The 26,039-nt window shown below is 43.6% G+C and overlaps 1 protein-coding gene across 2 annotated transcripts in view; it reads right to left on the bottom strand.

The window, feature by feature from the left end:
• The window catches only part of LOC123744911 (glycine receptor subunit alpha-4), a 263,873-nt gene that overhangs the window by 47,186 nt on the left and 190,648 nt on the right, over positions 1 to 26,039 (bottom strand). For both annotated transcript variants that reach the window (XM_069306341.1, XM_045725128.2), the window contains 3 exons: positions 17,568 to 17,650; positions 6,388 to 6,522; positions 2,196 to 2,411 (listed from right to left, as the gene is read on the bottom strand). In XM_069306341.1, the coding sequence (XP_069162442.1) occupies positions 2,196 to 2,411; positions 6,388 to 6,522; positions 17,568 to 17,650 (434 nt within the window). The remainder of the gene's footprint in view (positions 1 to 2,195; positions 2,412 to 6,387; positions 6,523 to 17,567; positions 17,651 to 26,039) is intronic.

Here is a 26,039-nt window from a genome sequence, read left to right as displayed (position 1 = left end):
TACAGTGAGGGGTGTGGAGGTTCTCCCATCTGAGACATCGTCACTTGCCGAGTTGGTCGAGGCTTGCCTCTGCTCCACCCGGCCTGCAGAACAACTGCTTGCCACCCCTCGTTTGAGCCAAGATCTCAACTATCAAAACCACATCCGCGGTTGTTCAACGTCCTCCCAGCAAGCATAAGAAATATTGCCGGAACAACCGTGGACATTTTCAAGAGGAAACTAGATTTATTCCTCCAAGGAGTGCCGGACCAACCGCCCTGTGGTGGGTATGTGGGCCTGCGGGCCGCTCCAAGCAACAGCCTGGTGGACCAAACTCTCACAAGTCAAGCCTGGCCTCGGGCCGGGCTTGGGGAGTAGAAGAACTCCCAGAACCCCATCAAGCAGGTATCATATCTAGTCGCCTGCCTTATTGCCCTCCACATCCACACTCATTTAGAGACGTGCCTTGAGCACGCCTTTAGGCGTTTCGGCCCAAGCCAAATATCCCCAGTTTGCTAACTGTAGATAGTAACTGAGTGATTGTAACCTATCCACCGCTGCCCCATTGGATGGGGTCGGTGTGCAGGGTAAACATATCAATTGTGACACTAGCTCTCCACATGTCAGTTGCTTAATTATAAACTGTTCTTGTGGTCGTGTCGAGTACATTTTTGATGTGACGCTGTGCATTAAATTTTGTAACTAGCTCATCAAGATTGTAACTCGCTTAGCGTAATGAATTGTGGGGTTCAGTCCCTGAGCTCATTATGTACCTCTGTAACCCTTTCCACTACCGCTCACAGGATGGGTATGGGGTGCATGATAAATGAACAAGACTTAAAAAACGTACATAATTTACGGCACTCTCAAAGATGGGGACAATTTTGCGTTTCAAACTGTCTCTAAAGCACAGGTTCAACACGGCCCATACATCAACACTCATAAACTCACTCGCCACCCAATATATTAGAGAGAAACATCTACTTATTCCCTAACTTACTCCTACAACAATCTAGTTGTTGTAGGAATGAGTACAACACTAGTTGTTTTGGGTTACTTAAATGTATTTGGCTACTTGTATTTCGTAAATATAAATCCAATTTTAATACATTGTATTTTTGAACATAGTAAAGAACGTAACTCCCAGACTTAGCAGTTTTCTGTTACATATTTAAACCTTCGTATTATGGACGTAGTAATGGTCGTAAATCTTGGACTCCACGTCCAGTAGTTTTTATTACACTAGATTTTTAATAATTGTATTTTGGACGTAGTAATGAGATAACATTTCTCTTTCGTAACAGTTTTATACTATTTCAGTGTGATCTCTCCTATTCGTTTATTCGTTATCTCTTACCATCCTAATCATTTCCAAACAATTTCAGAGTGAGGTGAGTGTTGATGAGAGTGAGAGACCGGAGTGAGAGCAGAATGAAAGTGAGTGAGTGTGGATGAGAGTGGATGAGTGCAGAGGGCTGAGAGGAGCCGAGAGTGAGAGATCGAGTGCAGGTCACCATGAAGGAGCCTGAGTGCAAGTGAGCCTCTGTGTACTTCTTTATCTGTACTTTCTTATTCCAAACAAATTCCTAACATTCTCCAGACCTTTCATTCAATCCTTCAACTTCACTATTAAGTTATAGTTCTCACTCCCGACTAATGGTTCTCATGTCATCATTCTTACTTTTCCCATTAAGCCTGACAGCGCATTATTGTTCAAAACTCTCCTCTGATGTCATTAAGGTATTCAACCTATTCTTATTATCATTAACAAACTTTTACCGAGACCTCGATTAGTATCATAACTAAGATAATCTTTCCGTAATGAATCTTGTTTACTCTGAATCAAAATGTTTCTAAGACATCTTTATTAGGATAAACTTTGTACCAAGTCAATCTTTCCGTGTTATATAATAACTGTTTTATGTAGTAACAAAACTAATTAACACATCTTTGTGTAGTAATTAGTTCAACCTACTGTTATTGTGTTCCGTATCATAACTTCCCTCACTGTTCTTTAATGTGTTAAAAATAATACGTAGTTATGTTAACCTCTTAACGAGCACTGATCCCTAATGTGTAGAATGATCAGGAAGCCACATACTTCATACACGCGTCTAACATTCCCATAATATAATGTACTAAAACTAAACTAGAATCTCCCATATTGTCCCTACATTACTGTCCGTCCTGCTACCAGAAGCGCGCCCGTTCCTCACCTGTGGGCATCTTGTCCCTGAAGGAAGTGGACTCGGAGCACACGGTGAGGAGAGTGGTGACCCCGAGGGTGACGCGCGAGGGTATGGCGTCGACGTCGAGCCAGAAGCTGACCCAGGACACCACCACGATCAGGGAGGTGGGCAGGTAGGACTGTACCAGGTGGTACCCGATGTTGCGACGCAGGTCGAACACCGCCTGCAGGCAGCTGTAGTTACCTGCAAGGTGGGGAGAGCCGGGAGATGAGGAACCTAGCACCGGAGCAGGGGTCAAAGTCCTTCTTTTTGAGATGTTAGGCAATTTATGGTGCAAACTCCATATTCCCTGGTTTATAAGTGACATTTTGATGAGCAGCGGCACAAGTAACCAGAAATAATATATTTACATTGGAATATACTAGAATATAGACAGCATAACCAAGCCCATGTTTACTCAAGAACAGACAGCCCCTCTGTTCACTCAGTGAGAGACCGACCCCCCTCCTTTCACATTGACAGCCCCCCCCCCATGTCCACTCACTGCAAGACAGGCACCATGTTCACTCGGTGATAAACTGAACCCCTCTTCAGTGACAGGCCCATTGTACACTCCGTGGTAGACAGGTCCTCCTTGTTTACTGATAGAGGGGATCCGTGTACACCCAGTGACAGACGGGACCCGTTTACTCCCAGTGACAGACGGGACCCGTTTACACCCAGTGACAGACGGGACCCGTGTACACCCAGTGACAGACGGGACCCGTGTACACCCAGTGACAGACGGGACCCGTGTACACCCAGTGACAGACGGGACCCGTGTACACCCAGTGACAGACGGGACCCGTGTACACCCAGTGACAGACGGGACCCATGTACACCCAGTGACAGACGGGACCCGTGTACACCCAGTGACAGACGGGACCCGTGTACACCCAGTGACAGAGGGAACCAGTGTACACCCAGTGACAGACGGGACCCGTGTACACCCAGTGACAGACGGGACCCGTGTACACCCAGTGACAGACGGGACCCGTGTACACCCAGTGACAGACGGGACCCGTGTACACCCAGTGACAGACGGGACCCGTTTACTCCCAGTGACAGACGGGACCCGTTTACACCCAGTGACAGAGGGAACCAGTGTACACCCAGTGACAGACGGGACCCGTTTACACCCAGTGACAGAGGGAACCAGTGTACACCCAGTGACAGACGGGACCCGTGTACACCCAGTGACAGACGGGACCCGTGTACACCCAGTGACAGACGGGACCCGTGTACACCCAGTGAGAGACGGGACCCATGTACACCCAGTGACAGACGGGACCCGTGTACACCCAGTGACAGACGGGACCCGTGTACACTGTTATGATCTCAGCCTGCAGGAGAAACGAGTCTCCCTTCTTGAGAGTTATTCAGCAAGCCTGACCTAATTAGAAGGTCTAGCAAGTATTGAGGTGATAACGCATATGTAAAATAGTTGGTTGGATATGTGTAACGGTTTGAGATTATGGGCAATGCAGAAGAAAATAGATAAATGACTGGCTAGGAGATGTGGACATTTTGCTGGAGGCGTGAGGCTCGTTTCTGGAGGACCTTGACCTCACTTGAGTGCCAGACATCGCAGGGGGAAGCCGCGCTCCGTTTGAGCTCCCGCCAGAAGGGAACCCCTAGTGATATATCTCGAAGAGAAGAGAAGTGTGCAGACGTACCAGCTGTGGAATCGAGCTGGGAACGTTGTGGTCTCAAGTCCTGGTCGACGAGCAGATATTAAATCGCCCAGAAGCATTATTGTGGGCTGTGTGGGAGCGCCCTGACCAGACGCCGTCAGAGGGAAAGCGCCCTCGACCAATTAATCTGTGGTAAGCACGATATACGCCAGTTCATAGTGATCACTTGTAGTTGGTCGTGTGCCCAGCGACAGTAGCAATGTTTATTTATAAGTTAGACATGTTTTAATAAGGCAGAAAGCCTGAAATAAGAGAGTGGAGAGGGAGGAACACGGAGCGACGTCCGCCCCCTCTGAGCGCTGGCGGACGACTGAGGGAGCCTGGCTCCGGATGGAGGAAGACCCTCCCCGCGAGTGAGGACCGCCGCCAGGCGAGGTGGAGTATGGACCCGCCCAAAACGGGGGAGTCCACTCTCACTGTATGTAGAGAACAGATAGAGGTTTGAGGCAAGCGTATTGTGTGGTTATTTTTGTTTATGTGTTAAAGGGGAACATTTTATTGGAGTGTCGATGGGTTGCAGGTTTGTTTTTTGGGGAAGAAGTTGCTGAGAACTTCGAAGCCAGCAGATGAAGTAGCTGATGAGACTCCAAGGTAGTGGAGCAGAGGACCTCGAGCTGTGAGGAGAAGCAGCAGTGAAGAGGAGTGTCACATGCTTCTGTAGAGGTGGAGAAGCACCATAGTTGCTCGAGGAAACTTCATGGTGTAGCAGCCAAGAGAGCTGTGTGGAGGAGCCTAGCAGAAGGGTGAAGCACCGTAGTTGCTCAAGGAAACTTCATGATAGCAGCCTGGAGAAGCTGCAGAGGATCCTGGTAGTGAAGCCCGGAAGAACCTAAAGAAATAGGGTAGTGAACTTCCAGAGGTGGAAGGGGAAGTTCTGGTGGATTACTTATAGGGAGTTGATAGTGTTTGGTTGTCAGTAGCGTGCAAGACGCAGTGAGAGGTGAGTGACTGTTTGCATTCTTATGTCAAGGAGTGATTTATTCTGAAGCTTAGAGTTGCAGTCGTAGGCTTGATTACCTACAGATGTATGTGCCCGAGGACTGACAGTGATCGATTAATCATTGTTGTGTATCAATGAACATTTATACTGATATATGTTATTGCATTCAAATGCTGATTTTCTATATATACATTATCTTGCTGATAGTGCAACAGTGTATGTGGGCTTGACCAACTTGAGGAGGTTAATAGTATCAGGTGGTGAACCAGGAGATAGGATACCACTTGATAAGCTGATAATAGAGTTCTGATGGTGTTGGAGTGCAACCTGATTGTGATTATAGAGCATAGGATTCATTATTATTATATGTGTGTATGTATCGTGTATGTGCTTTGTCCAGTAAATGTGTCACAATTTGCTGGTGTTTGCCCTTGTCCTAGTGAGGCTTCCCAGGAAGTAGTGAAGAAGGAGAGAGAGAGGGAAAGAACCAAGAACCACTGCTGTGGACAGGGTAAGAGGTAATACTAGTAAGTCATAGGGGATTGAGATCATATCTCATAAAGAGAGAGTGGGGAGTCACAGTGGCTCGAGTGGGTGTGTGCACGTGACAACGAGGCTAAGTGTTGGAGCCGCATCCCCTAAACGCGTGACGTTGAGCCCCTCTCCAAGAGCCAGAAGCGCCAAGGGTGATCTCCTAGTATAAGCACTCTGCCGAGTTGTGGGTTGGGTTGTCCATAGAGAAGGATCGACGACGACAACACCAACCAACCCACAGTCTATAATAACACCCAGTGACAGAGGGAACCAGTGTACACCCAGTGACAGACGGGACCCGTGTACACCCAGTGACAGACGGGACCCGTGTACACCCAGTGACAGACGGGACCCGTGTACACCCAGTGAGAGACGGGACCCATGTACACCCAGTGACAGACGGGACCCGTGTACACCCAGTGACAGACGGGACCCATGTACACCCAGTGACAGACGGGTCCCGTGTACACCCAGTGACAGACGGGACCCGTGTACACCCAGTGACAGACGGGACCCGTGTACACCCAGTGACAGACGGGACCCGTGTACACCCAGTGACAGACGGGACCCATGTACACCCAGTGACAGACGGGACCCCGTGTACACCCAGTGACAGACGGGACCCGTGTACACCCAGTGACAGACAGGACCCGTGTACACCCAGTGACAGACGGGACCCGTGTACACCCAGTGACAGACGGGACCCCGTGTACACCCAGTGACAGACGGGACCCGTGTACACCCAGTGACAGACGGGACCCGTGTACACCCAGTGACAGACAGGACCCGTGTACACCCAGTGACAGACGGGTCACTGAAACGTCAATGTTTATTCAGCATCAATTTATTCTCACATTGCTGCCTTCAACACAACCATTTAATCAGTAACCAGATGTTTGCATCAGAACGCCAGTGTAAAAGGTCAGTATGAAGGTATGGGTTTCAGAACATAGGAACTCACAAATGTAAAAGGACAGGATGCAGATATGGGTATTAGAACATAGGGACTCACCAATGTGGAAGGATTGGTTGCAGGAGTCCACTCTGATCTCCTTCATCTCAAACTGGGGTAGCTTCAGTCTCTTATACATTTTGATCGGCGTGTGCTCGTACCACACAAGCTCCAGCTCCCGCGTGGTCTTGACGACTGGTTGGTGATGGGAAATAACAGTGACGACAGTGACTAAGAGGGGCAGTGGTATTGAGAAAGGCAGGAAGAAAAACAGTGAAGGACGGGGGTGTAAGGAACACAAAGCTTGCGTCAGGGCGAGAGTGCTCAATAAATTATAGCCAGAGAGAAGAACAAGGAGGTAGGACACGACGGAGAGCCGCGGTCCTCGGGAGGGTAGAGATCGGGTCATATTAAAGGAAGAAGAAATATTAAAACATTAAGTTCACATATAATTTTTGTAAGAAATAGTTATCGAAATAAATTATTATATCACTTTATCCTCGCGCGCGCTCACACACACATTGTACCACCTTGGGGGCCTGGTAGCCTGGTGGATAGCGCGCAGGACTCGTAATTCTGTGCCGCGGGTTCGATTCCCGCACCAGGAAGAAACAAATGGGCAAAGTTTCTTTCACCCTGAATGCCCCTGTCACCTAGCAGTAAATAGGTACCTGGGAGTTAGTCAGCTGTCACAGGCTGCTTCCTGGGGTATGTGTGGTGTTGAGAAAAAAAGTAGTTAGTAAACAGTTGATTGACAGTTGAGAGGCGGGCCGAAAGAGCAAAGCTCAACACCCGCAAAAACACCTGGGTGAATACACACACACGCACACACATACACACACACACACACACCTGGTGGCCGAGTGGCGCCTGGTGGCTGAGTGGACATCATGCTGGATATGTAGTCACGTGGACCGGGGTTCGAATCCGGCGCCAGCAAAAACAAATGGGCAGAGCTTCTTTTACCCTGATGTCCCTGATGTATTATATATATATATATATATATATATATATATATATATATATATATATATATATATATATATATATATATATATATGTCGTACCTAGTAGCCAGAACGCACTTCTCGGCCTACTATGCAAGGTCCGATTTGCCTAATAAGCCAAGTTTTCCTGAATTAATATATTTTCTCTAATTTTTTTCTTATGAAATGATAAAGCTACCCATTTCATTATGTATGAGGTCAATTTTTTTATTGGAGTTAAAATTAACGTAGATATATGACCGAACCTAACCAACCCTACCTAACCTAACCTATCTTTATAGGTTAGGTTAGGTTAGGTAGCCGAAAAAGTTAGGTTAGAATAGGTTAGGTTAGGTAGTCGAAAAACATTAATTCATGATTATTCATGGCAGGAGGATGGGAACGGAGACACACGACTCTTAAGAGTACGTAGTTTGTTACCAGTAACAGAAGACCAACAGGCCTGCCAATGGGAGAGGATGGAGGAATGAATAACTGGATAAAAGTCGGAATAAAGAATACCTTGATGGGAGATGGGACAAATGCGGATAGCTTCCTTAGCGGCAGCATCCGAATGCTCATTTAAAGAGGCACCAACATGGCTGGGAACCCAACAAAACTCTACTGACAAATATACTGGAGATAATAAACAGCCAATGTTGAATCTCGATGACCACTGGTGGACTAGATTAAAGGACCCCCAAAGCCATGAGGGCACTACGAGAGTCGACCACCACTACAAAGGAGGATTGACAACGAGAGTAGCAGGAGACGAAGAGCATAGAGAATAGCATAAAGTTCTGCTGTGAAGATGCTAGCCTCCGGAGGAAGGCGACACATATAAGTGTGGTCAGGAAAAAACAACGGAGTAGCCCACTCCGTCAGCAGACTTAGACCCATCGGTGAAGATGGAAACGGAGTGGGAGTGTGAAGAAAAGTGCTCATGGAAAAAACGTTTCAGAACCGTAGGAGGGGTAAAAGCTTTAGTGATGCAGGTCAGGGAAGTGCAAAATTTGGGAAGGGGGACCCTCCACGGGGGCAAGGACGGAACAATACGAGGAGAAACATTGGTAATACGAACCGAGAGAGAATCTTGTTAGCGAGACAAAAGGACAGAAAAAGGAAGGTGGTGAATAGCAACAGGAACTACAGGAACTAAAAGTTAAAGCACGACAGAGGCGAGAGTGAGGATGCTGTAAAGACCGAACAAGATTGCGAAGACAATAGCGATCACGGCGGTCCTGGAGAGATAGGAAGCCAGTGTCAGCGTACAAGCTGAGGGTGGGAGTTGAACGAAAGGCACCAGAGCTGAGGCGTAACCCAGTATGGTGCAAAGGATCAAGACGGCGAAGAGTAGGAGGAGAAGCAGAAGCGTATACAGGGCAACTATAATCGAGTTTGGACAGGACGAGAGAGGAATGCAAATAGAGGAGCATGCGCCTATCCTCTCCCCAAGAAGTACGGGACGAAGCCTTAAGTAGGTTAAGGGCCTTAGAGCACTCAACTCGGAGGTAAGAGATATGGAGCGAAAAGATGAACGAGTGTCAAAAATTAACCCCAAAAGCTTCGTGGAATCTTTGTACACAAGGGGATGACCATAAAGTGACAAAGAAGGACGAAGGACGACATGCTTTTGAGTAAAAGTCATAGCACAATTCTTAGTTACAGAAAACTTGAAACCATGATTGGTGGCCCAAGATGACACGGCAACAATCACAAGTTGAAGTCGCTGTTGAAGGAGAGACGAATCATCACCTCTACAGCAAAGAGTAAGATCGTCGACATAAAGTGTGGAGAAGATGCCAGAAGGAAGATAGGAAAGAAGACCATTGAGGGCAACCAGAAAAAGAGTAGTACTCAGAACACTTCCCTGGGGCACCCCTTCGTATTGCCGAAAAGAGGCAGAGAGAGTGGTACCAAGCCTGACTCGAAAGGAATGGCGAGAGAGGAAGCTTTGGAGGAAAAATGGGAGATTACCACAAAGGCCAAAAGAGTGAAGTTGGGACAGAATATGGTATCTCCAGGTTGTATCATAAGCCTTTTTCAGGTCAAAAGGACAGCAACAACGGAGGTCTTCGCAGCAAAAGCAGTACGAATATAGACCTCCAAGTTCACCAGGACATCTGTTGTGCTGCGGCACTTGCGAAAACCAAACTCAGAAGGGGAGAAGTGGCGATAGTGTTCTAAGAACCACATCAAACGAACGTTGACCATACGTTCAAAGAGCTTGCAGACACAACTCGTGAGAGCAATAGGGCAGAAGTCCTTAGGGGATGTCCCGAGAGACCCTGGTTTCTGAATAGGAAGTACAACGGCATCGAGCTAGTCCTCAAGGACTGACGACGACTCCCAGACCTGGTTATACAGACTCAGTAAATATCGAGATATGCAAGGAGGGAGATGGCGAAGTATCTCATAATGAATGTCATCTGAGCCCGCTGCTGTAGAACTGCAGAGGGTCAGGGCAGACTGAAGTTCAGAGAGCGAGAAGGGATCGTTATAGGGAAGGTGGAGGTGAGTGCAGAAATCTAAGGGATGAGATTCAAGAACTGGCTTACGAAGAAGGAAGGGTTGAGGATGATGAGAACCAGAGCTAACAGAAGAAAAGTGGAAACCCAGTTCGGTCGCGACCTGCACTGGGTCCGCCACAAGAGTACCTGGGAGGTGAAGAACCGGCGAGATATCTGGAACGAACTTACCCGTAATCCTGCGGATCTTCTTCCAGATCTGCGATAGAGGAGTATCGGACGTAATAGTGGAAACATAAGATTTCCATCTCTCACACTTAGCTGTACGGATGGTCCTACGGGCCACCACACTTGCTTTCCGAAATAAAATAAAAGAATCAGCCGTCTGTCGGCGTCGGTGTTTCTTCCAGGCTGCACGCTTACAGCGGACAGCCCAAGCACAGTCCGCATTCCACCAGGGAACGCACTACCGCGTGCCCCGGGAGGAAGAGCGAGGAATAGAGCGGAGGGCAGCGTCGAAGACTGTGTCAAAAAAGGAGGGCGTGAGGAAGAGACAGAGAGGAAAGGTCAGTGAGAGTAGCACGGAGGCTGAATAGGCTCCAGTCAGCTTTGGCAATGCTGCCCGAGATGCTGCGCGTACTAGTGGCTTTACAAGAATGTAATTACTGTGCTATGTATCCTCACAATCCCAATGTACCTTCTTGTATATATATAAATATATAGGGTGAGGCAGGGAACTTGTCGTCTTGCTTTAGGAAAAGACAGACGATCCCGGTGTTTCAAGTTGAGGACGGCTTCCTCAAATTTGTAGTGTATACACGATCGGGAGAAGGTAGGGTGGGCCTCACCGCAATTGAGGCAGCGAGCCTGAGGAGAAGTGCACTCGGATTTAGTGTGATCATCGGCCCCACACATGGGGCATAGATACACAGTACTTGAGCATTTAAGGACATCATGCCCGAACTTCCAGCACTTATTGCAAAGTCTAGGAGAGGGACTGTACTCCTTAACGGAGCATCTGGCACCAGCAAGAATTATAGAGGGCGGAAGAGTCCTACTATCAAAGGTGATTTTCACAACTCGAAGAGGCTGACGGCGACGACCCCGAGGGGGCCCAGTGAACGTGTAAACCTGGAGAACAGGATGGCCTTGGGCTTCGAAGATATGTTTAATATCCTCATGGCAGTCTTTCAGGTCCCTAACACCAATTACAACATGGTGTGGGAGAACAGTGCCAACACTGGCATTTAACCGAGCATTTTTGGAGACCCGAACAGGAGTCTCTCCAATGCAGGACAATGCAGCTAAGCGAGTAGCTGCATCCAGTGAAGGAGCAGCGACGACACGTGTACCTAAACGGGTGGGGTTAAAAGTAACAGAGGCATACACCTGGAGAAATAATTCTCACTCCATAAACACCTGGTGTTTATGGAGTGAGAAATCATCAGGAGGTGTAGAATCTAGAGGGAGGAGATCAAAGTATTTAGCCCACGAAGCAGGACCAAACAAGGCTTGGTATGTATTAGTATGGGACGGGATCTTGCGAGTGCAACCGTGGCGTGGATGGCGTTGAGAAACCCCAGAGAGAGAGGGGTTAAAAGATGCAGTAGTCACAATGAGAGACTGAGCCTTGCCAGGGGACGAGGTGGTCACCGCTGGGGGTGTATGGCTCGACCCAACAACAGAGGAGGGAGGGGAGCTGGAGGAAGTGATAGCCGAAGCTATTTGAACCACTTCCCCGCAGGCACTCGGATGGTAATCTTGGGCGTAGCATTTTATCAGTTGCAAACATTTGAGTTTTCAGTTGCATATAGTCCTGGGGACCATTCAGGCTTGTTCAGATTTGTGTTCCTCACATGTGCCCCAAAGAATGAGGTGATTTGATAAAATGCTATACCCAAGATTACCATCCGAGTGCCGGCGGAGAAGTGGTTCAAATAGCTTCGGCTATCACTTCCTTATGTCTGGTCATGATGGTCAAAAGGATTAAGGCGTCCTGTACATACCAGTTGCGCTGTTCCTGGCAGTATGGGTTCGAGTCACTTCTGGGGTGTGAGTTTTCAGTTGCATATAGTCCTGGGGACCATTCAGGCTTGTTCGCATATATATATGTATATGTATATATATATATATATATATATATATATATATATATATATATATATATATATATATATATACACATACATATATATATATATACACAGAATAACCACATGTGAAAAATAGAAAATGCTTAACGCGTTTTCGGCTAATTCGCCTTCATCAGAGCAAAGTAGAATGAAGATAAGATTGCTGATCAGACCTTTATATCCGCCTGGGCAGATCACCTGACCACCAAAAATAAGTGGAGGAATTATAAGAAAGAAGGTAACTGCAAAAGGCCTATTGGCCCATACGAGGCAGCTCCTATTAATATCTCCAAGTGCCATACGTGTTAAATGATTGCTGTATTGTTTTGACGTGCTATATTGAGGCTGAAATAGGGATCCAACTTTTACATACCGGGGCTCACATTAAGGCTGTTGTTACAATGTTTGATCAGAGCAGACTCGATCACGTTACGTTCAACAAAATCCTTACTTTTAACAATACATTTTGCCCCTGTGAAGTCGATAGAATGATTACATAAACTGGAATGTATATACAATGCACTGGATTGCTGGGCTGTACGAATAGCATATGAATGCTGTTTTAAAAGCGAGGAAAGAGATTTACCTGTCTGGCCGATGTAAACACATGCACACTAATTACAAAGGATGGAATACACACAACCTGCTACAGACGAGGGCGAGTTCTTAACATGGACTTAACTGTATTATCATTTTTGAACACTAGATTAATATATATTTAAGGTTCTTCAGGGCTGGGGCAAGATTTACTAGACCCTCAGAATATGGTAATACCAACGAATTTTTCAGTTCTGGTTTAGACTTAGTAGTCTGTTTATAGAAAGTCCTTTTTGCTTGACCAAACGCAAGATCCAAGATCGATTTTGGGTATTTTAACTTCTTCCCAATTTCAAATATATTTGCTATTTCTTCATCGAAAAATTCCGGACTGCAAACTCTCAGTGCTCTGAGAAACATACCAGAAAAAACTGCCCGCTTGACCTGAACATGATGATTTGAAATAGAAATCCGTGTAATAGAAATTCGAGATTTGTCAGCTGGATCACCCACTAAAGAGAACCCAGCTGACTATCTCTCTAGAGGCCAGATCTTGAAACAATTATCTAATGCCGAGATGTGGTTTCATGGGCCTCAGTGGCTAGTCAGTGACCAGTGGCCTAAACAAAAGCCACAAGTCATTGTGACCAATTTCACTGTTACCACTGAGATCCCAGAATCACACTTGACTTTATTGATTGATTGCACTTAGTACTTTGAACTAAATAAACTACTTAGTTACACAAAGGGTGTTTGATTTTCTGTAGAGGATAGGAATCAAGCATAAATTCCCTAGTGATCTAAAGTATTGGGTTAAGCAAGTCTAAGTACAAACATACAGGGAGGATGTTTTTAAACCTCCCAGTAAAAACCACCAATGATCTGGGACAACCATAACATTTTGCCTTTCGGGGGGCAAATTCAGCACGCAAATGTTGATTTAGAAGTTAAATATCCTTGTTTCCTTTCCTGGAATCATTGAATATGCAGACTGATTATGCAGGCGATGAGTCACAATAACGTGGCTGAAGTATGTTGACCAGACCACACACTAGAAATTGAAGGGACGACGACGTTTCGGTCCGGCCTGGACCATTCTCAAGTCGATTCAATTTCTTCAATTTCTAGTGTGTGGTCTGGTCAACAGACTGATTATGTTTCATATCCACAAGCACTGCACACTCCATGGTGGGATACTAGATACCCTTACCTCTTTAAGACAACAGTACTGGCTTCCTTAGGTCTCCAAACTCTAAGGTCAATACTTAAATCCTGTGTTGTTTGCCAGAGGTACGACGCTCGGGTGCTTCCTTATCCAGGACCTCCTCCACTCTCTAGGGAACGAGTTTTCCACCTTTGTTCTTTTGAGACCACTGGGGTGGACTTCATAGGAGCAATAACTCCAACTGGCACCAGGGACAAAATCCCTGTGAAGGCGTACATCTGTTTTTTTACATGTGTCATCACAGGGGAGTCCATTTAAAGGGGACTCCCGACATTAGCGCAGAGTCATTCATAGAGGACTTTCGCAGGTTTGCTGCCCATTACTTTTAACCCAAGTTGATGATCTCAGTTATGAATAATGAAATTAGTGGCAGCGGAAGTATGCCTGAGGGAGATCTGGAATCATCCAGTCGTTCACACTGCCCTGAACCTATGGCAGTGCTACTGGAAATTCATACCACACACAGCACCATGGCATGGAGGTTTCTACGAGCAAATGGTAGGGACAGTAAAATGCTATCTAAAGAAAACTCATACATAAGAACATAAGAATAAAGGTAACTGCAGAAGGCCTATTGGCCCATATGAGGCAGCTTCTATTTATAACCACCAAATCCCACTCATATACTTGTCCTAACATATACATGTCCTGCACTGCCAAAAAATTGATCTTCAGGAGCCCCAAACCGTTGTCACGGAAATTGAGTCTTGCACCAAAAACAACCCTCGTAGCCTGGTGGATAGCGCGCAGGACTCGTAATTCTGTGGCGCGGGTTCGATTCCCGCACGAGGCAGAAACAAATGGGCAAAGTTTCTTTCACCCTACATGCCCCTGTTACCTAGCAGTAAATAGGTACCTGGGAGTTAGTCAGCTGTCACAGGCTGCTTCCTGGGGGTGGAGGCCTGGTCGAGGACCGGGCCGCGGGGACACTAAAGCCCCGAAATCATCTCAAGATAACCCACTGACTTACCTCTCTGGTGATAACTTGCAACATGAGCCACATCTTATATATGGAGGACCTCTTATATATATATATATATATATATTATTAAATATGACCGAAAAAGTAAGATTAATAATTCTAACACGAATTTTCTCAATCTTTCGTACATTACGCTTCACTGTTGGAGGTAAATCAAAAATCACTTCTCCAAAATTCATTTTTATTTCTAGTCTGACGCGACACGGGCGCGTTTCGTAAAACTTATTACATTTTCAAAGACTTCACAAATACACAACTGATTAGAACTTGCGTTTCCCTGATTTTATATCTACATTTGAGTGAGGTGGGAAGGGTGATGTGGCATTACATTTGAGTGAGGTGGGAAGGGTGATGTGGCATTAACACAAGACAGAACACTAGGGGATATTAATAGGGTATTAAAAGTATCAACACAAGACAGAACAGAAACAATGGGTATTGAATAGAAGTGTTTTTACAGGAACTTCTTTTCCACAGCTCATAAAACAGAGGAAAGGGTCCTGAAAGATATTGTTAATAGAAACGTTATCCCTACAGACAAAAATCAGAGGATACAACTGACGATTTACTATAAAACCAGAAAAACGGCCAGCCTACTCATGAGAAACTCTCCAGACACAAAACAGAACGCTTTAAAAGAGACTAACGTCGTCTATGCCTTCAAATGCCCACTTGGGGACTGTAAGCTCCAAAAAACCCAGTATATAGGCAAGACAACAACATCTCTTTCTAGGCGTTTAACGATGCATAAACAACAGGGCTCCATTAAGGAACATATAATCTCTTCCCATAACCAAACCATCGCCAGAGAAATCCTAGTAAACAACACAGAAATCATCGATAGATACAGCGATAGCAGGCGGCTTGACGTTTGCGAGGCACTACACATCAAGAAGTCAACACCAGCAATCAACAGCCAATTATTGCACAACTATATTCTACCCACCTCAAGACTCCGCTCCAATATAGAAGCATCAAGAAATATGGACCAATAGGCTTTCTACAAACACTTCTATTCAATACCCATTGTTTCTGTTCTGTCTTGTGTTGATACTTTTAATACCCTATTAATATCCCCTAGTGTTCTGTCTTGTGTTAATGCCACATCACCCTTCCCACCTCACTCAAATGTAATGCCACATCACCCTTCCCACCTCACTCAAATGTAGATATAAAATCAGGGAAACGCAAGTTCTAATCAGTTGTGTATTTGTGAAGTCTTTGAAAATGTAATAAGTTTTACGAAACGCGCCCGTGTCGCGTCAGACTAGAAATAAAAATGAATTTTGGAGAAGTGATTTTTGATTTACCTCCAACAGTGAAGCGTAATGTACGAAAGATTGAGAAAATTCGTGTTAGAATTATTAATCTTACTTTTTCGGTCATATTTAATAATATATATGCAACTTATATATGGAGGCCCTCTCACTCCTATTGTCTCCCTCACTGACAAGGGACCAGGAGATCCTTCATATATTGTTGAGCGACTTGGTTCAGAGTTACAATCATCTGTCCAGAGTAATCTGTCGGAATGAAGTTTGGACTCGAGAGTATCTAACTGATCAGCACGAGTATCACCACGGGACAAACAACCCCTATAATAAAATGCAAATAATGCCTGGCGATGTTGTTCTGGTGGACAGTGATGGCCCATGCTCAGAGTGGCCTCTAGGCCTTATTGTTTCTGTCCACCCAGACAGCCAGGGGTGTCTTGAGGATAGTAAAGATGAAGTGCGAAGGCACCAGTAGCCTGAAGACTAGAAAAGTTAGTACCATTGGAGTTAGCAAAAAATGAAGTCGTCCAACGACTTTCAACACCTGCAACTCCAGTACAGGACATCCATCCTGTACTAACTGCTGCTCAAAAGTGCAAAATCAATTTGAAGCGATATTTCAATAATTCTGATGTGGAGCAATGAAGTGGATAAATTTTCAGCGAGTCCTAAGCAGTGAACTCCAACCTGTGTTTCTCTCCCCCCCCCCCCTCTAAATTATATGGGGAAAACTTCCCACATCACCTATAAACTTCTTTATACAACATGCAGTAATAAATAAAATCACTGCTGTTGTTATATTAATTAAACTATAAAGTGAATTAAGTGAGCCCCTGAAGGGATGGCATATGTGACAAACTTTCTCTAGAAAATGAGTGATATAAATTATTGCCGCTTCGCTTAATTATCTCACACCCAAAACTATACTGCAGCGACTATGCTAAACCATTGGAAAGTGCTACAGTTCCTGTTAACGTTTATTAAGTATTGCATGTGTTGCCATATCATGATAATTAAATTTCTAACGGTTATGTTGCACGAATAATCATTCCGAACGGGTAAGCGTCTATTAATATCAATCAATTACTATTTCTCATGTCATATCAGCAAGATAGACGTTGTTTTGCATTGTTAACAATGTAACATTCTGGAGGTGAAATTGTGACTGCACGAGACAATAACTAGACTTGTTTATCATACAACATGCGAGAACACCGTTACCACATAGTCCATGAGGAGAATGAGGATGTGCCTATTGGTTGGTGCCCAGGCCACATTCTACAAAGACAGCTAATTGTCCATTTAACATGATTAACCAGTATATAAATAGTAGAATAATTATTGGCAAGACATTTCTGTCAGTCGATTAGTTTTCATTTGGTTGAACATATTAGAACAATTCACCAAGTTTGTGAAGGAGTTTTTAGTGGGATAAAATTTAATCTGTACAGTCCACTCGCTAAAGAAATAATTTAATAGTAAATGAAATACAATTAATTTATTAAAACAAATAAATAAAAATAACTAAAATAATCAAAATCCCGATGGTAAATTTCCTATAACAATGCAGTGAACCTCTTTCTCTTTCCTTACACACCGGCCTGCAACACTTCCACATCTCTCCGCCAGTACTCACAGCTGGCGATCTGGATGTAACAGGTCTGGTGGTCGAGGGGGAAGCTGGAGAGGTCCATCATGCACGAGAAGGTCAGCTTCAATCTGACGAACAACACAAAGATATCGTGATTTAGCAAAATCATGAGGAACAGTTAGCTTCAAGGTTCTTCTGACATTTTTGGGAGAAAATGGGTTAAAGTTGGAAATGAGGCAACAATTACATTGAGAGACAGAGGAAACGGGAGCATGATGCATATTTTACTTAGTTAAAAAAAGAAATGGAAAACGGCTGATTGATGGATATATAGATTTTCCGGGACTTATATAAACGAGTAAAGATACAAAGAGATTTCCAGAAGCTTGTATAAACTTCAAAGAAATTTGAAACCTTTCAAATCTTCGTACGAATTTCCTGTTATTTAGTCAGGCTGCCAGGACATGCATTAATTAACAGGACATGGATATTAAATTTATAATGTTATATGAAGCTTAAAAAGCGGGTGAAATGATGCTTAAAATTATTTACTGATACTATAAAGAAAAGTATGTATGTTAAATTATGCATTTGAAACAGGTAAACAAGTAGAGCAGACGCTACTGATCCCAAGACAACTTAAACAAGACGTGTATACTGAACCAAAAGGTGTTTGCTTCTCAGCGATCCATCTTCAGGGTCAAGGATGTATACACGAAGGATGTATTCCCCCATTTCTCGTTATAATAAAGTGAGTTTACTCAAGTTATGGACTGTGTTCAGGGCTAAAGTTATTTGTTAGCTGATCAGTAGGCTTTTGTGGCGGCCTTGATAACCTTCAGAGATTGATAAGCCTTATGGACAAAAATTAATTCTCGCCTAAAGGGCTCACTATAGCTCATGCTACATGGACATTTTGTTCTGAGTAGCTAAATCTAAAACAACAATAACGTCATTCTCGCCCAAGTAGCTGCCGTGCCCAGAGGCGATTGTGTAAATATTTTCTTTCGTTATAATAAACAATATTATCTTGAATACATGGAGATATTATTATATGTCATGATTTGAACCAGGTTGTACTCCGTTAGGTCTTGCGGGTGTTATAGTTCCGGTGACAATTGTTATATTTCCAGCACCATTGTTGAAAAATTTAAAGCAACCCATCTTCACGCTATGTTCATCCAGACCGTGGCAAGCCACAACCCATCCTCACGCTATGCTCATCCAGACCGTGGCAAGCCACAACCCATCCTCACGCTATGCTCATCCAGACTGTGGCAAGCCACAACCCATCCTCACGCTATGCTCATCCAGACCGTGGCAAGCCACAACCCATCCTCACGCTATGCTCATCCAGACTGTGGCAAGCCACAACCCATCCTCACGCTATGCTCATCCAGACCGTGGCGAGCCACAACCCATCCTCACGCTATGCTCATCCAGACCGTGGCGAGCCACAACCCATCCTCACGCTATGCTCATCCAGACCGTGGCGAGCCACAACCCATCCTCACGCTATGCTCATCCAGACTGTGGCCAGCCACAACCCATCCTCACGCTATGCTCATCCAGACTGTGGCCAGCCACAACCCATCCTCACGCTATGCTCATCCAGACTGTGGCCAGCCACAACCCATCCTCACGCTATGCTCATCCAGACCGTGGCGAGCCACAACCCATCCTCACGCTATGCTCATCCAGACTGTGGCCAGCCACAACCCATCCTCACGCTATGCTCATCCAGACTGTGGCCAGCCACAACCCATCCTCACGCTATGCTCATCCAGACTGTGGCCAGCCACAACCCATCCTCACGCTATGCTCATCCAGACTGTGGCCAGCCACAACCCATCCTCACGCTATGCTCATCTAGACTGTAGCCAGCCACAACCCATCCTCACGCTATGCTCATCCAGACTGTGGCCAGCCACAACCCATCCTCACGCTATGCTCATCTAGACTGTGGCGAGCCACAACCCATCCTCACGCTATGCTCATCCAGACGTGGCGAGTACGAACTATGGAGTCTCTCAAAAAAGTATCCGCCAGTTGCTATCCGTCTCTTAAAAACGTATCCGTATCTTTGGTTACATTTATTAAACAGTTTACAAGCACGAAAACCTCCCAATCAACTGTTGTTATTGTTATAACAACCCGTCCTCGACTCAAGTCCATTCCATCCAGCGGTCGACCCCACAGACGCATTCATAAATTTTTACATTCTGTTCATTCAAAACGGGAATTTTCTCAAATATAAATGTATATTATATTAGTATATTGTGCATACATAGGCCTAGGTTAGGTGTTTAAGTTCTGTTGGCGATTATTTGTATTTTTAGTATGTGGGTGAAGCATTTATAGCATTGTGGTTTGAACAAAATTCTTCAGTGAAGCACTCGTTCCGGAAGTGTTCGAACATCATCAGTTGTGAGTCATGTATAAACTGTGTTTCATTCATAAACAGGGGGGCTTGGCGAGTGCATGGAATCAATTTTTTGTCTTAGTTTGGAGGACGGGCTGCAGTAGTAGTAGAAAAGGTTTCTACTAATTCCCATTTTGAATGAACAGCATGTAAAAATTTATGAATGCATCGGTGGGGTCGACCACTGGATGTAATGGACTTGAGTCGAGGACGGGTTGACTACTGCCCATAAGATGGGTATGGCGTGCTTTGTAAATGAACTAAACTAAACTAACACAACACGAAAGTCAAATGCCAGGAAACATGAGCCGGGGATGGGTGGCAACGTTTACCATGAGTTATGGGCGGTAATGACAAGCTGGCCTAGTTGACTTCCCTCATATATTTAATATGTTCCTAAAGTAATCCCTTTGTCATTTATATTTTAATTATAATGTATCGTTAACATATCAGTGAATGAATATAAGAATTATGGAAACTGAAAACACATCTATTGGCCCATAGGAGGCAGCACCTATTTATATCCACCCCAACTCTCTCTCTCTCTCTCTCTCTCTCTCTCTCTCTCTCTCTCTCTCTCTCTCTCTCTCTCTCTCTCTCTCTCTCTCTCTATATATATATATATATATATATATATATATATATATATATATATATATATAATATTAAGTATGACCAAAAAAGTAAGATTAATAATTCTAACACGAATTTTCTCAATATTTCTTATGTTTCTTTTCACTGTCGATGGTAAGTGAAAAATCAGTTCTCCAAAATTCATTTTTATTTCTAGTCTGCCGCGACACTTGAACACTTGAACGTGTTTCGTAGTAACTTATTACATTTTCAAAGACTTTAGTTTACACACACACACAACTATAACCAGCAAACACTAAACAGATTTCTTACTATGCTATAATTCAAACGGCTTTTCATTTTATATACCTGCATTTGGGTGAGGTGATATGTTACAACAGTTTTGGATGAGGTGAAAACAAACTTTCAACACAAGATAGAACACGAAACAATGGGTATAATATTGGGTAAGTTAAAGGGAAGAATGGAAGTAAATGCAAAGGGACTATTGGCCCAAGGACACCAAGGACACCTTACAAGCAGAACTTATCGCAGAAGGAGGAAAGAATCGAGGCAACTACAGAAGCACCATACTGTCCCCCGAGCTCAAAGCGGCAGCTAAGAGCCATCGTGAGAACAAGGAGACAGTCGCCAATATATGTCATTCTTAAAAAAGACGAATATCTGGCGAAAATGAACCTCATACTCTCTGACCAAACTAAATTCCAAAGGGTAACGAAGGACACTACAGCCGAATTGAAAGCAAAGGTCAACAAATTGATTGAAACTGTGAACGCCAAGATATCCGAACTCCACCTGCCAATGATTATGGGGGAATACAAACCTAGATACGCATTTGGAAATGTCAAGACACACAAGCCTGGAAACCCACTTCGGCCAATCATCAGCCAGATACCCACACCTAAGTACAGACGGGCGAAGCGACTCAATGGCTTGCTGACTCCTATGTCCCTTGCGCCTTCAGCCTGAAGTCTCCAAAGGAATTTGTTGACTTACTGTGGGGAACACGGGCCACAGGGATAAGAGCCTCGTTGGACGTAGAATCACTGTTTACCAACGTACCTGTGGATGAAACAATCGGGAGGATAGCCGACAGAGTGTATCGTGATCCGGCCTGTACTCCTCTTGACATACCAGAAAACGTTCTAAGGAAACTACTCCAAGCTTGTACTAAAGAGGCACCCTTCTTGAGCCCGGATGGGCACATGTATAAGCAAGTAGATGGGGTCGACATGGGTTCTCCCCTAGGTGTCCTGTTTGCGAACTTCTACATGGGTACCATCAAACAAAAGGTCTTAGTCGACATGAACTTGAAACCGGCCATATACTGCAGGTATGTTGACGACATTTTTGCACAGGTACCTGATGTCAGACATCTGCAGGAGCTGAAGGAGGCATTTGAGCGGAATTCTGTGTTGTGTTTCACTTACGAGATGGAGAAGGTTGGGAAGCTGCCCTTTCTAGATGTAACAGTCATGGAAAGGAGCGGAGGTTTCCACACTGCAGTCTACACTAAGGAAACAAACATAGGAATATGCCTCAATGCCAACAGTGACTGCCCAGACAGGTACAAGAGGAGTGTTGTTAACGCTTATGTCGACCGTGCTCTCAGCCACAGCTCAGGATGGAAGCAAGTCGATGAAGAACTCTGTAGGGTAAGGCAGGTCCTAGTCAACAACGGCTTCTCCAATGGTTTCGTTAAAGACATCATAAGAAGGAAGGTGAAACGCCATGCAACCTCTGAAGAGACAACTAACACAACACCTGTACCTCCTATTAGACTATTTTACAGGAACTTCTTTTCCACAGCTCATAAAATGGAGGAAAGGGTCCTGAAAGATATTGTTAATATAAACGTTATCCCTACAGACAAAAATCAGAAGATACAATTGACGATTTACTATGAAACCAAGAAAACTGCCAACCTACTCATGAGAAACTCTCCAGACACAAGCAGAACGCTTTGAAAGAGACCAATGTCGCCTATGCCCTCAAATGCCCACTTGGGGATTGTAAGCCTCAAAGAACTCAGTATATAGGCAAGACAACAACATCTCTTTCCAGGCGATTAACGATGCATAAGCAACAGGGCTCCATTAAGGAACATATAATCTCTCCCCACAACCAGACCATCACCAGAGAAGTCTTAACAAAAAACACAGAAATCATTGATAGATACAGCGATAGCAGGTGGCTTGATATCTGCGAGGCACTACACATTAAGAAGTCAACACCAGCAATCAACAACCAATTAATGCACAACTATATTCTACCCACTTCAAGACTCCGCACCAATATAGAAGCATCAAGAAATATGGGTCAATAGTCCCTTTGCATTTACTTCCATTCTTCCCTTTAACTTACCCAATATTATACCCATTGTTTCGTGTTCTGTCTTGTGTTGAAAGTTTGTTTTCACCCCATCCAAAACTGTTGTAACAAATCACCTCACCCAAATGCAGGTATAAAATGAAAAGCCGTTTGAATTATAGCATAGTAAGAAATCTGTTTAGTGTTTGCAGGTTATAGTTGTGTGTGTGTAAACTAAAGTCAATGATTTTTCAATTACCATCGACAGTGAAAAAAAACATAAGAAATATTGAGAATATTCGTGTTAGAATTATTAATCTTACTTTCTCGGTCATATTTAATAATATATGTCTACAAGAAACACTGCTACCAAAATATACTAATATATTATATATATATATATATATATATATATATGTCGTACCTAGTAGCCAGAACTCACTTCTCAGCCTACTATGCAAGGCCTGATTTGCCTAATAAGCCAAGTTTTCATGAATTAATGGTTTTTCGACTACCTAACCTAACCTAACTTTTTCGGCCACCTAACCTAACCTATTAAGATAGGTTAGGTAAGGTTAGGGAGGGTTGGTTAGGTTCGGTCATATATCTACGTTAATTTTAACTCCAATAACAAAAAATTTACCTCATACATAATGAAATGGGTAGCTTTATCATTTCATTTCATTATCATTTCTGCATAGTAGGCAGAGAAGTGAGTTCTGGCTACTAGGTACGACATATATATATTATTAAATATGACCGAAAAAGTAAGATTAATAATTCTAACACGAATTTTCTCAATCTTTCGTACATTTCTTTTCACTGCTGGTGGTAATTCAAAAATCAATTCTCCAAAATTCATTTTTATTTTTGGAGAATTGAATTTTGGAGAATTGATTTTTGAATTACCACCAGCAGTGAAAAGAAATGTACGGAAGATTGAGAAAATTCGTGTTAGAATTATTAATCTTACTTTTTCGGTCATATTTAATAATATATGTCTACAGGAAAGACTGCTACCAAAATATACTAATATATATATATATATTATATATATATATATATATATATATATATATATATATATATATATATATATATATATATATATATATATATATATATATATATATATATATACATCCACATATAGACTAGCAGTACCCGCCACGCGTTGCTGTGGTTCAGTCTGGTTAAATGGGAAAGAAAGAAAAGATAAAGCGCACGTTTCTAATATGTTTAATTTCACAATGCTTGTGGGTATACAATATTTTTTGTTGTTCCATTGTGTGTGGAGATATAGAGGTTGTCTAGTTTGCCGACTCCAGAACACTCAACATATAATTGTCCCTCTGAGAAGCATTCCGTGTCTAGATATAAACTGCACAATTCTATAGATTGGCCCTGAGCTTTGTAGATGATGATTGCAAACACCAATCGAATTAGAAATAACAATCTCTTACATTGAAATGGCATATCTGTTGGAATCATAGGAATGCGAGGAATGAGGACATCTTCCCCTTTGAAAGGTCCTGTCAGATTGTTGCTACTACGACGTCGCTGATTAATTTTTTTACTGCAAAGCGCGAAGCGTTGCAAAGTTTTGGCTGGTTGATATTTCGCAACATGATAATTGGCAAGCCGATTTTCAGTTGCCGTACGTGTGATGGTATGTTTGGCAGATCAAGTGAATTAAAAAATTCTGTCGGATAATTAACTGCTTCATCTGCTTCTACAACAGTGTCGACGGACTTGTATGTGACTGCCTTGCTTTGAATGTTAGAATAATATTGTTAAGGTCGTAGACGTTTAGTTCTTGGGCACAAGAATAGCTCGTTCACTCAGCCAATCGTGATTCTTATAATTGGTTTCAATATTGGGTAATACTTTTTCAACCAATTCTTCTTTTGACGTCACTAAATTGCAGATGTTATGAGGCGATGAAATTCATCTTGAGTTCAGATCAACTGGCCCGTTCACATTCCCCATTTCTAGAAATTGATGTGAGAATATCTCAGCTGATGCAGTAGCTACATAACTACACGCATATGTGTAGTTAATTTAAATGTCTTTACGTGGCACCACAAAGTAGAGTATTTCAGGCAAGCATTTATTTCGTCCGCTGGTGTCGATCGAGGAATTACAGGTAATGTTTGATTGAAATCTCCCACAAGCAATATTAATGCGTTCCCAAAAAGTCTGATGTTTCCACGCATATCTTGCAATGATCGATCAAGAGCCTCGAACGATTTTTTGTGGGGCATTGTGCATTCATCCCAAACAATAAGTTTGCTTTTCTGCAATACTTTTCCCATGCCGGATGCATTGGAAATGTTGCACGTGGGAATTTCAATGAATTTCATGTTCAATGGCAATTTCAAAGTCGAAGCAGCAGTTCTTCCACCTGGTAGCAATGTCGCAGCAATTCCGGACGAAGCAAGAGCTAAGGTTATGCCATTTTGGGATGGAAATGCTGCCAGAATCAATCTAATTAGGAAGGTTTTACCAGTTCCTCCTGGCGCATCTAAGAAGATTTCTCCAAGCCCGTTATTGACAGTTTGAATTATTTGATTGTTAATGCCTTTTCGCTCAAGCGTTAGCTTAGGAAAATTTGATTGCACATACGACAACAGATCACCCGTGTTGTAATTTTGTTCACGACGTAATTCTACATCTAACGAAGCAGCAGCAGATCGATTCGATGATGGCCTTTCCAATTGATTGAGAACTTTGTTCGCAATTTCTAAGCACAATTCTTCGATCATTATCAACGCTTCATTGAAGATTTTTGCTGTGAAATCTATGTTCATATTTTGATATTCTTTTCGCATTCGACGGATAATATCTTCAGCTATGTGTGATTTATAATTATCCTATAACTCTTTTGGAGATAACGGAGAGTCGGTGGTCAATATGATTGCAAAAATGCACGAATTTGATTTGGATGTGACGTGTTGGACGCGTCATTAATGCATACGTCCCAGTGCCAATCGTTCTCCAGTAAATTCAGAGCTTGACATACACTGCGGGAAGTGGCATGTGTTACGCCGTTGACAAATCTCAATTGCTGGCAAGCCGTTGGACCGGACATATTTACTAACAGCATGCGAAGACAGAACGAATTCATCCGCATTAGGATGCACGGTGTACAGTCTGCCTATCGTGGTTCATTTGAATATGCCAGGTTGTCC

The sequence above is a fragment of the Procambarus clarkii genome, chromosome 57 (genome assembly GCF_040958095.1).
Source record: "Procambarus clarkii isolate CNS0578487 chromosome 57, FALCON_Pclarkii_2.0, whole genome shotgun sequence".
Classification (NCBI taxonomy): Eukaryota; Metazoa; Arthropoda; class Malacostraca; order Decapoda; family Cambaridae; genus Procambarus; species Procambarus clarkii.
This window is presented reverse-complemented; position numbering and strand designations above follow the sequence as displayed.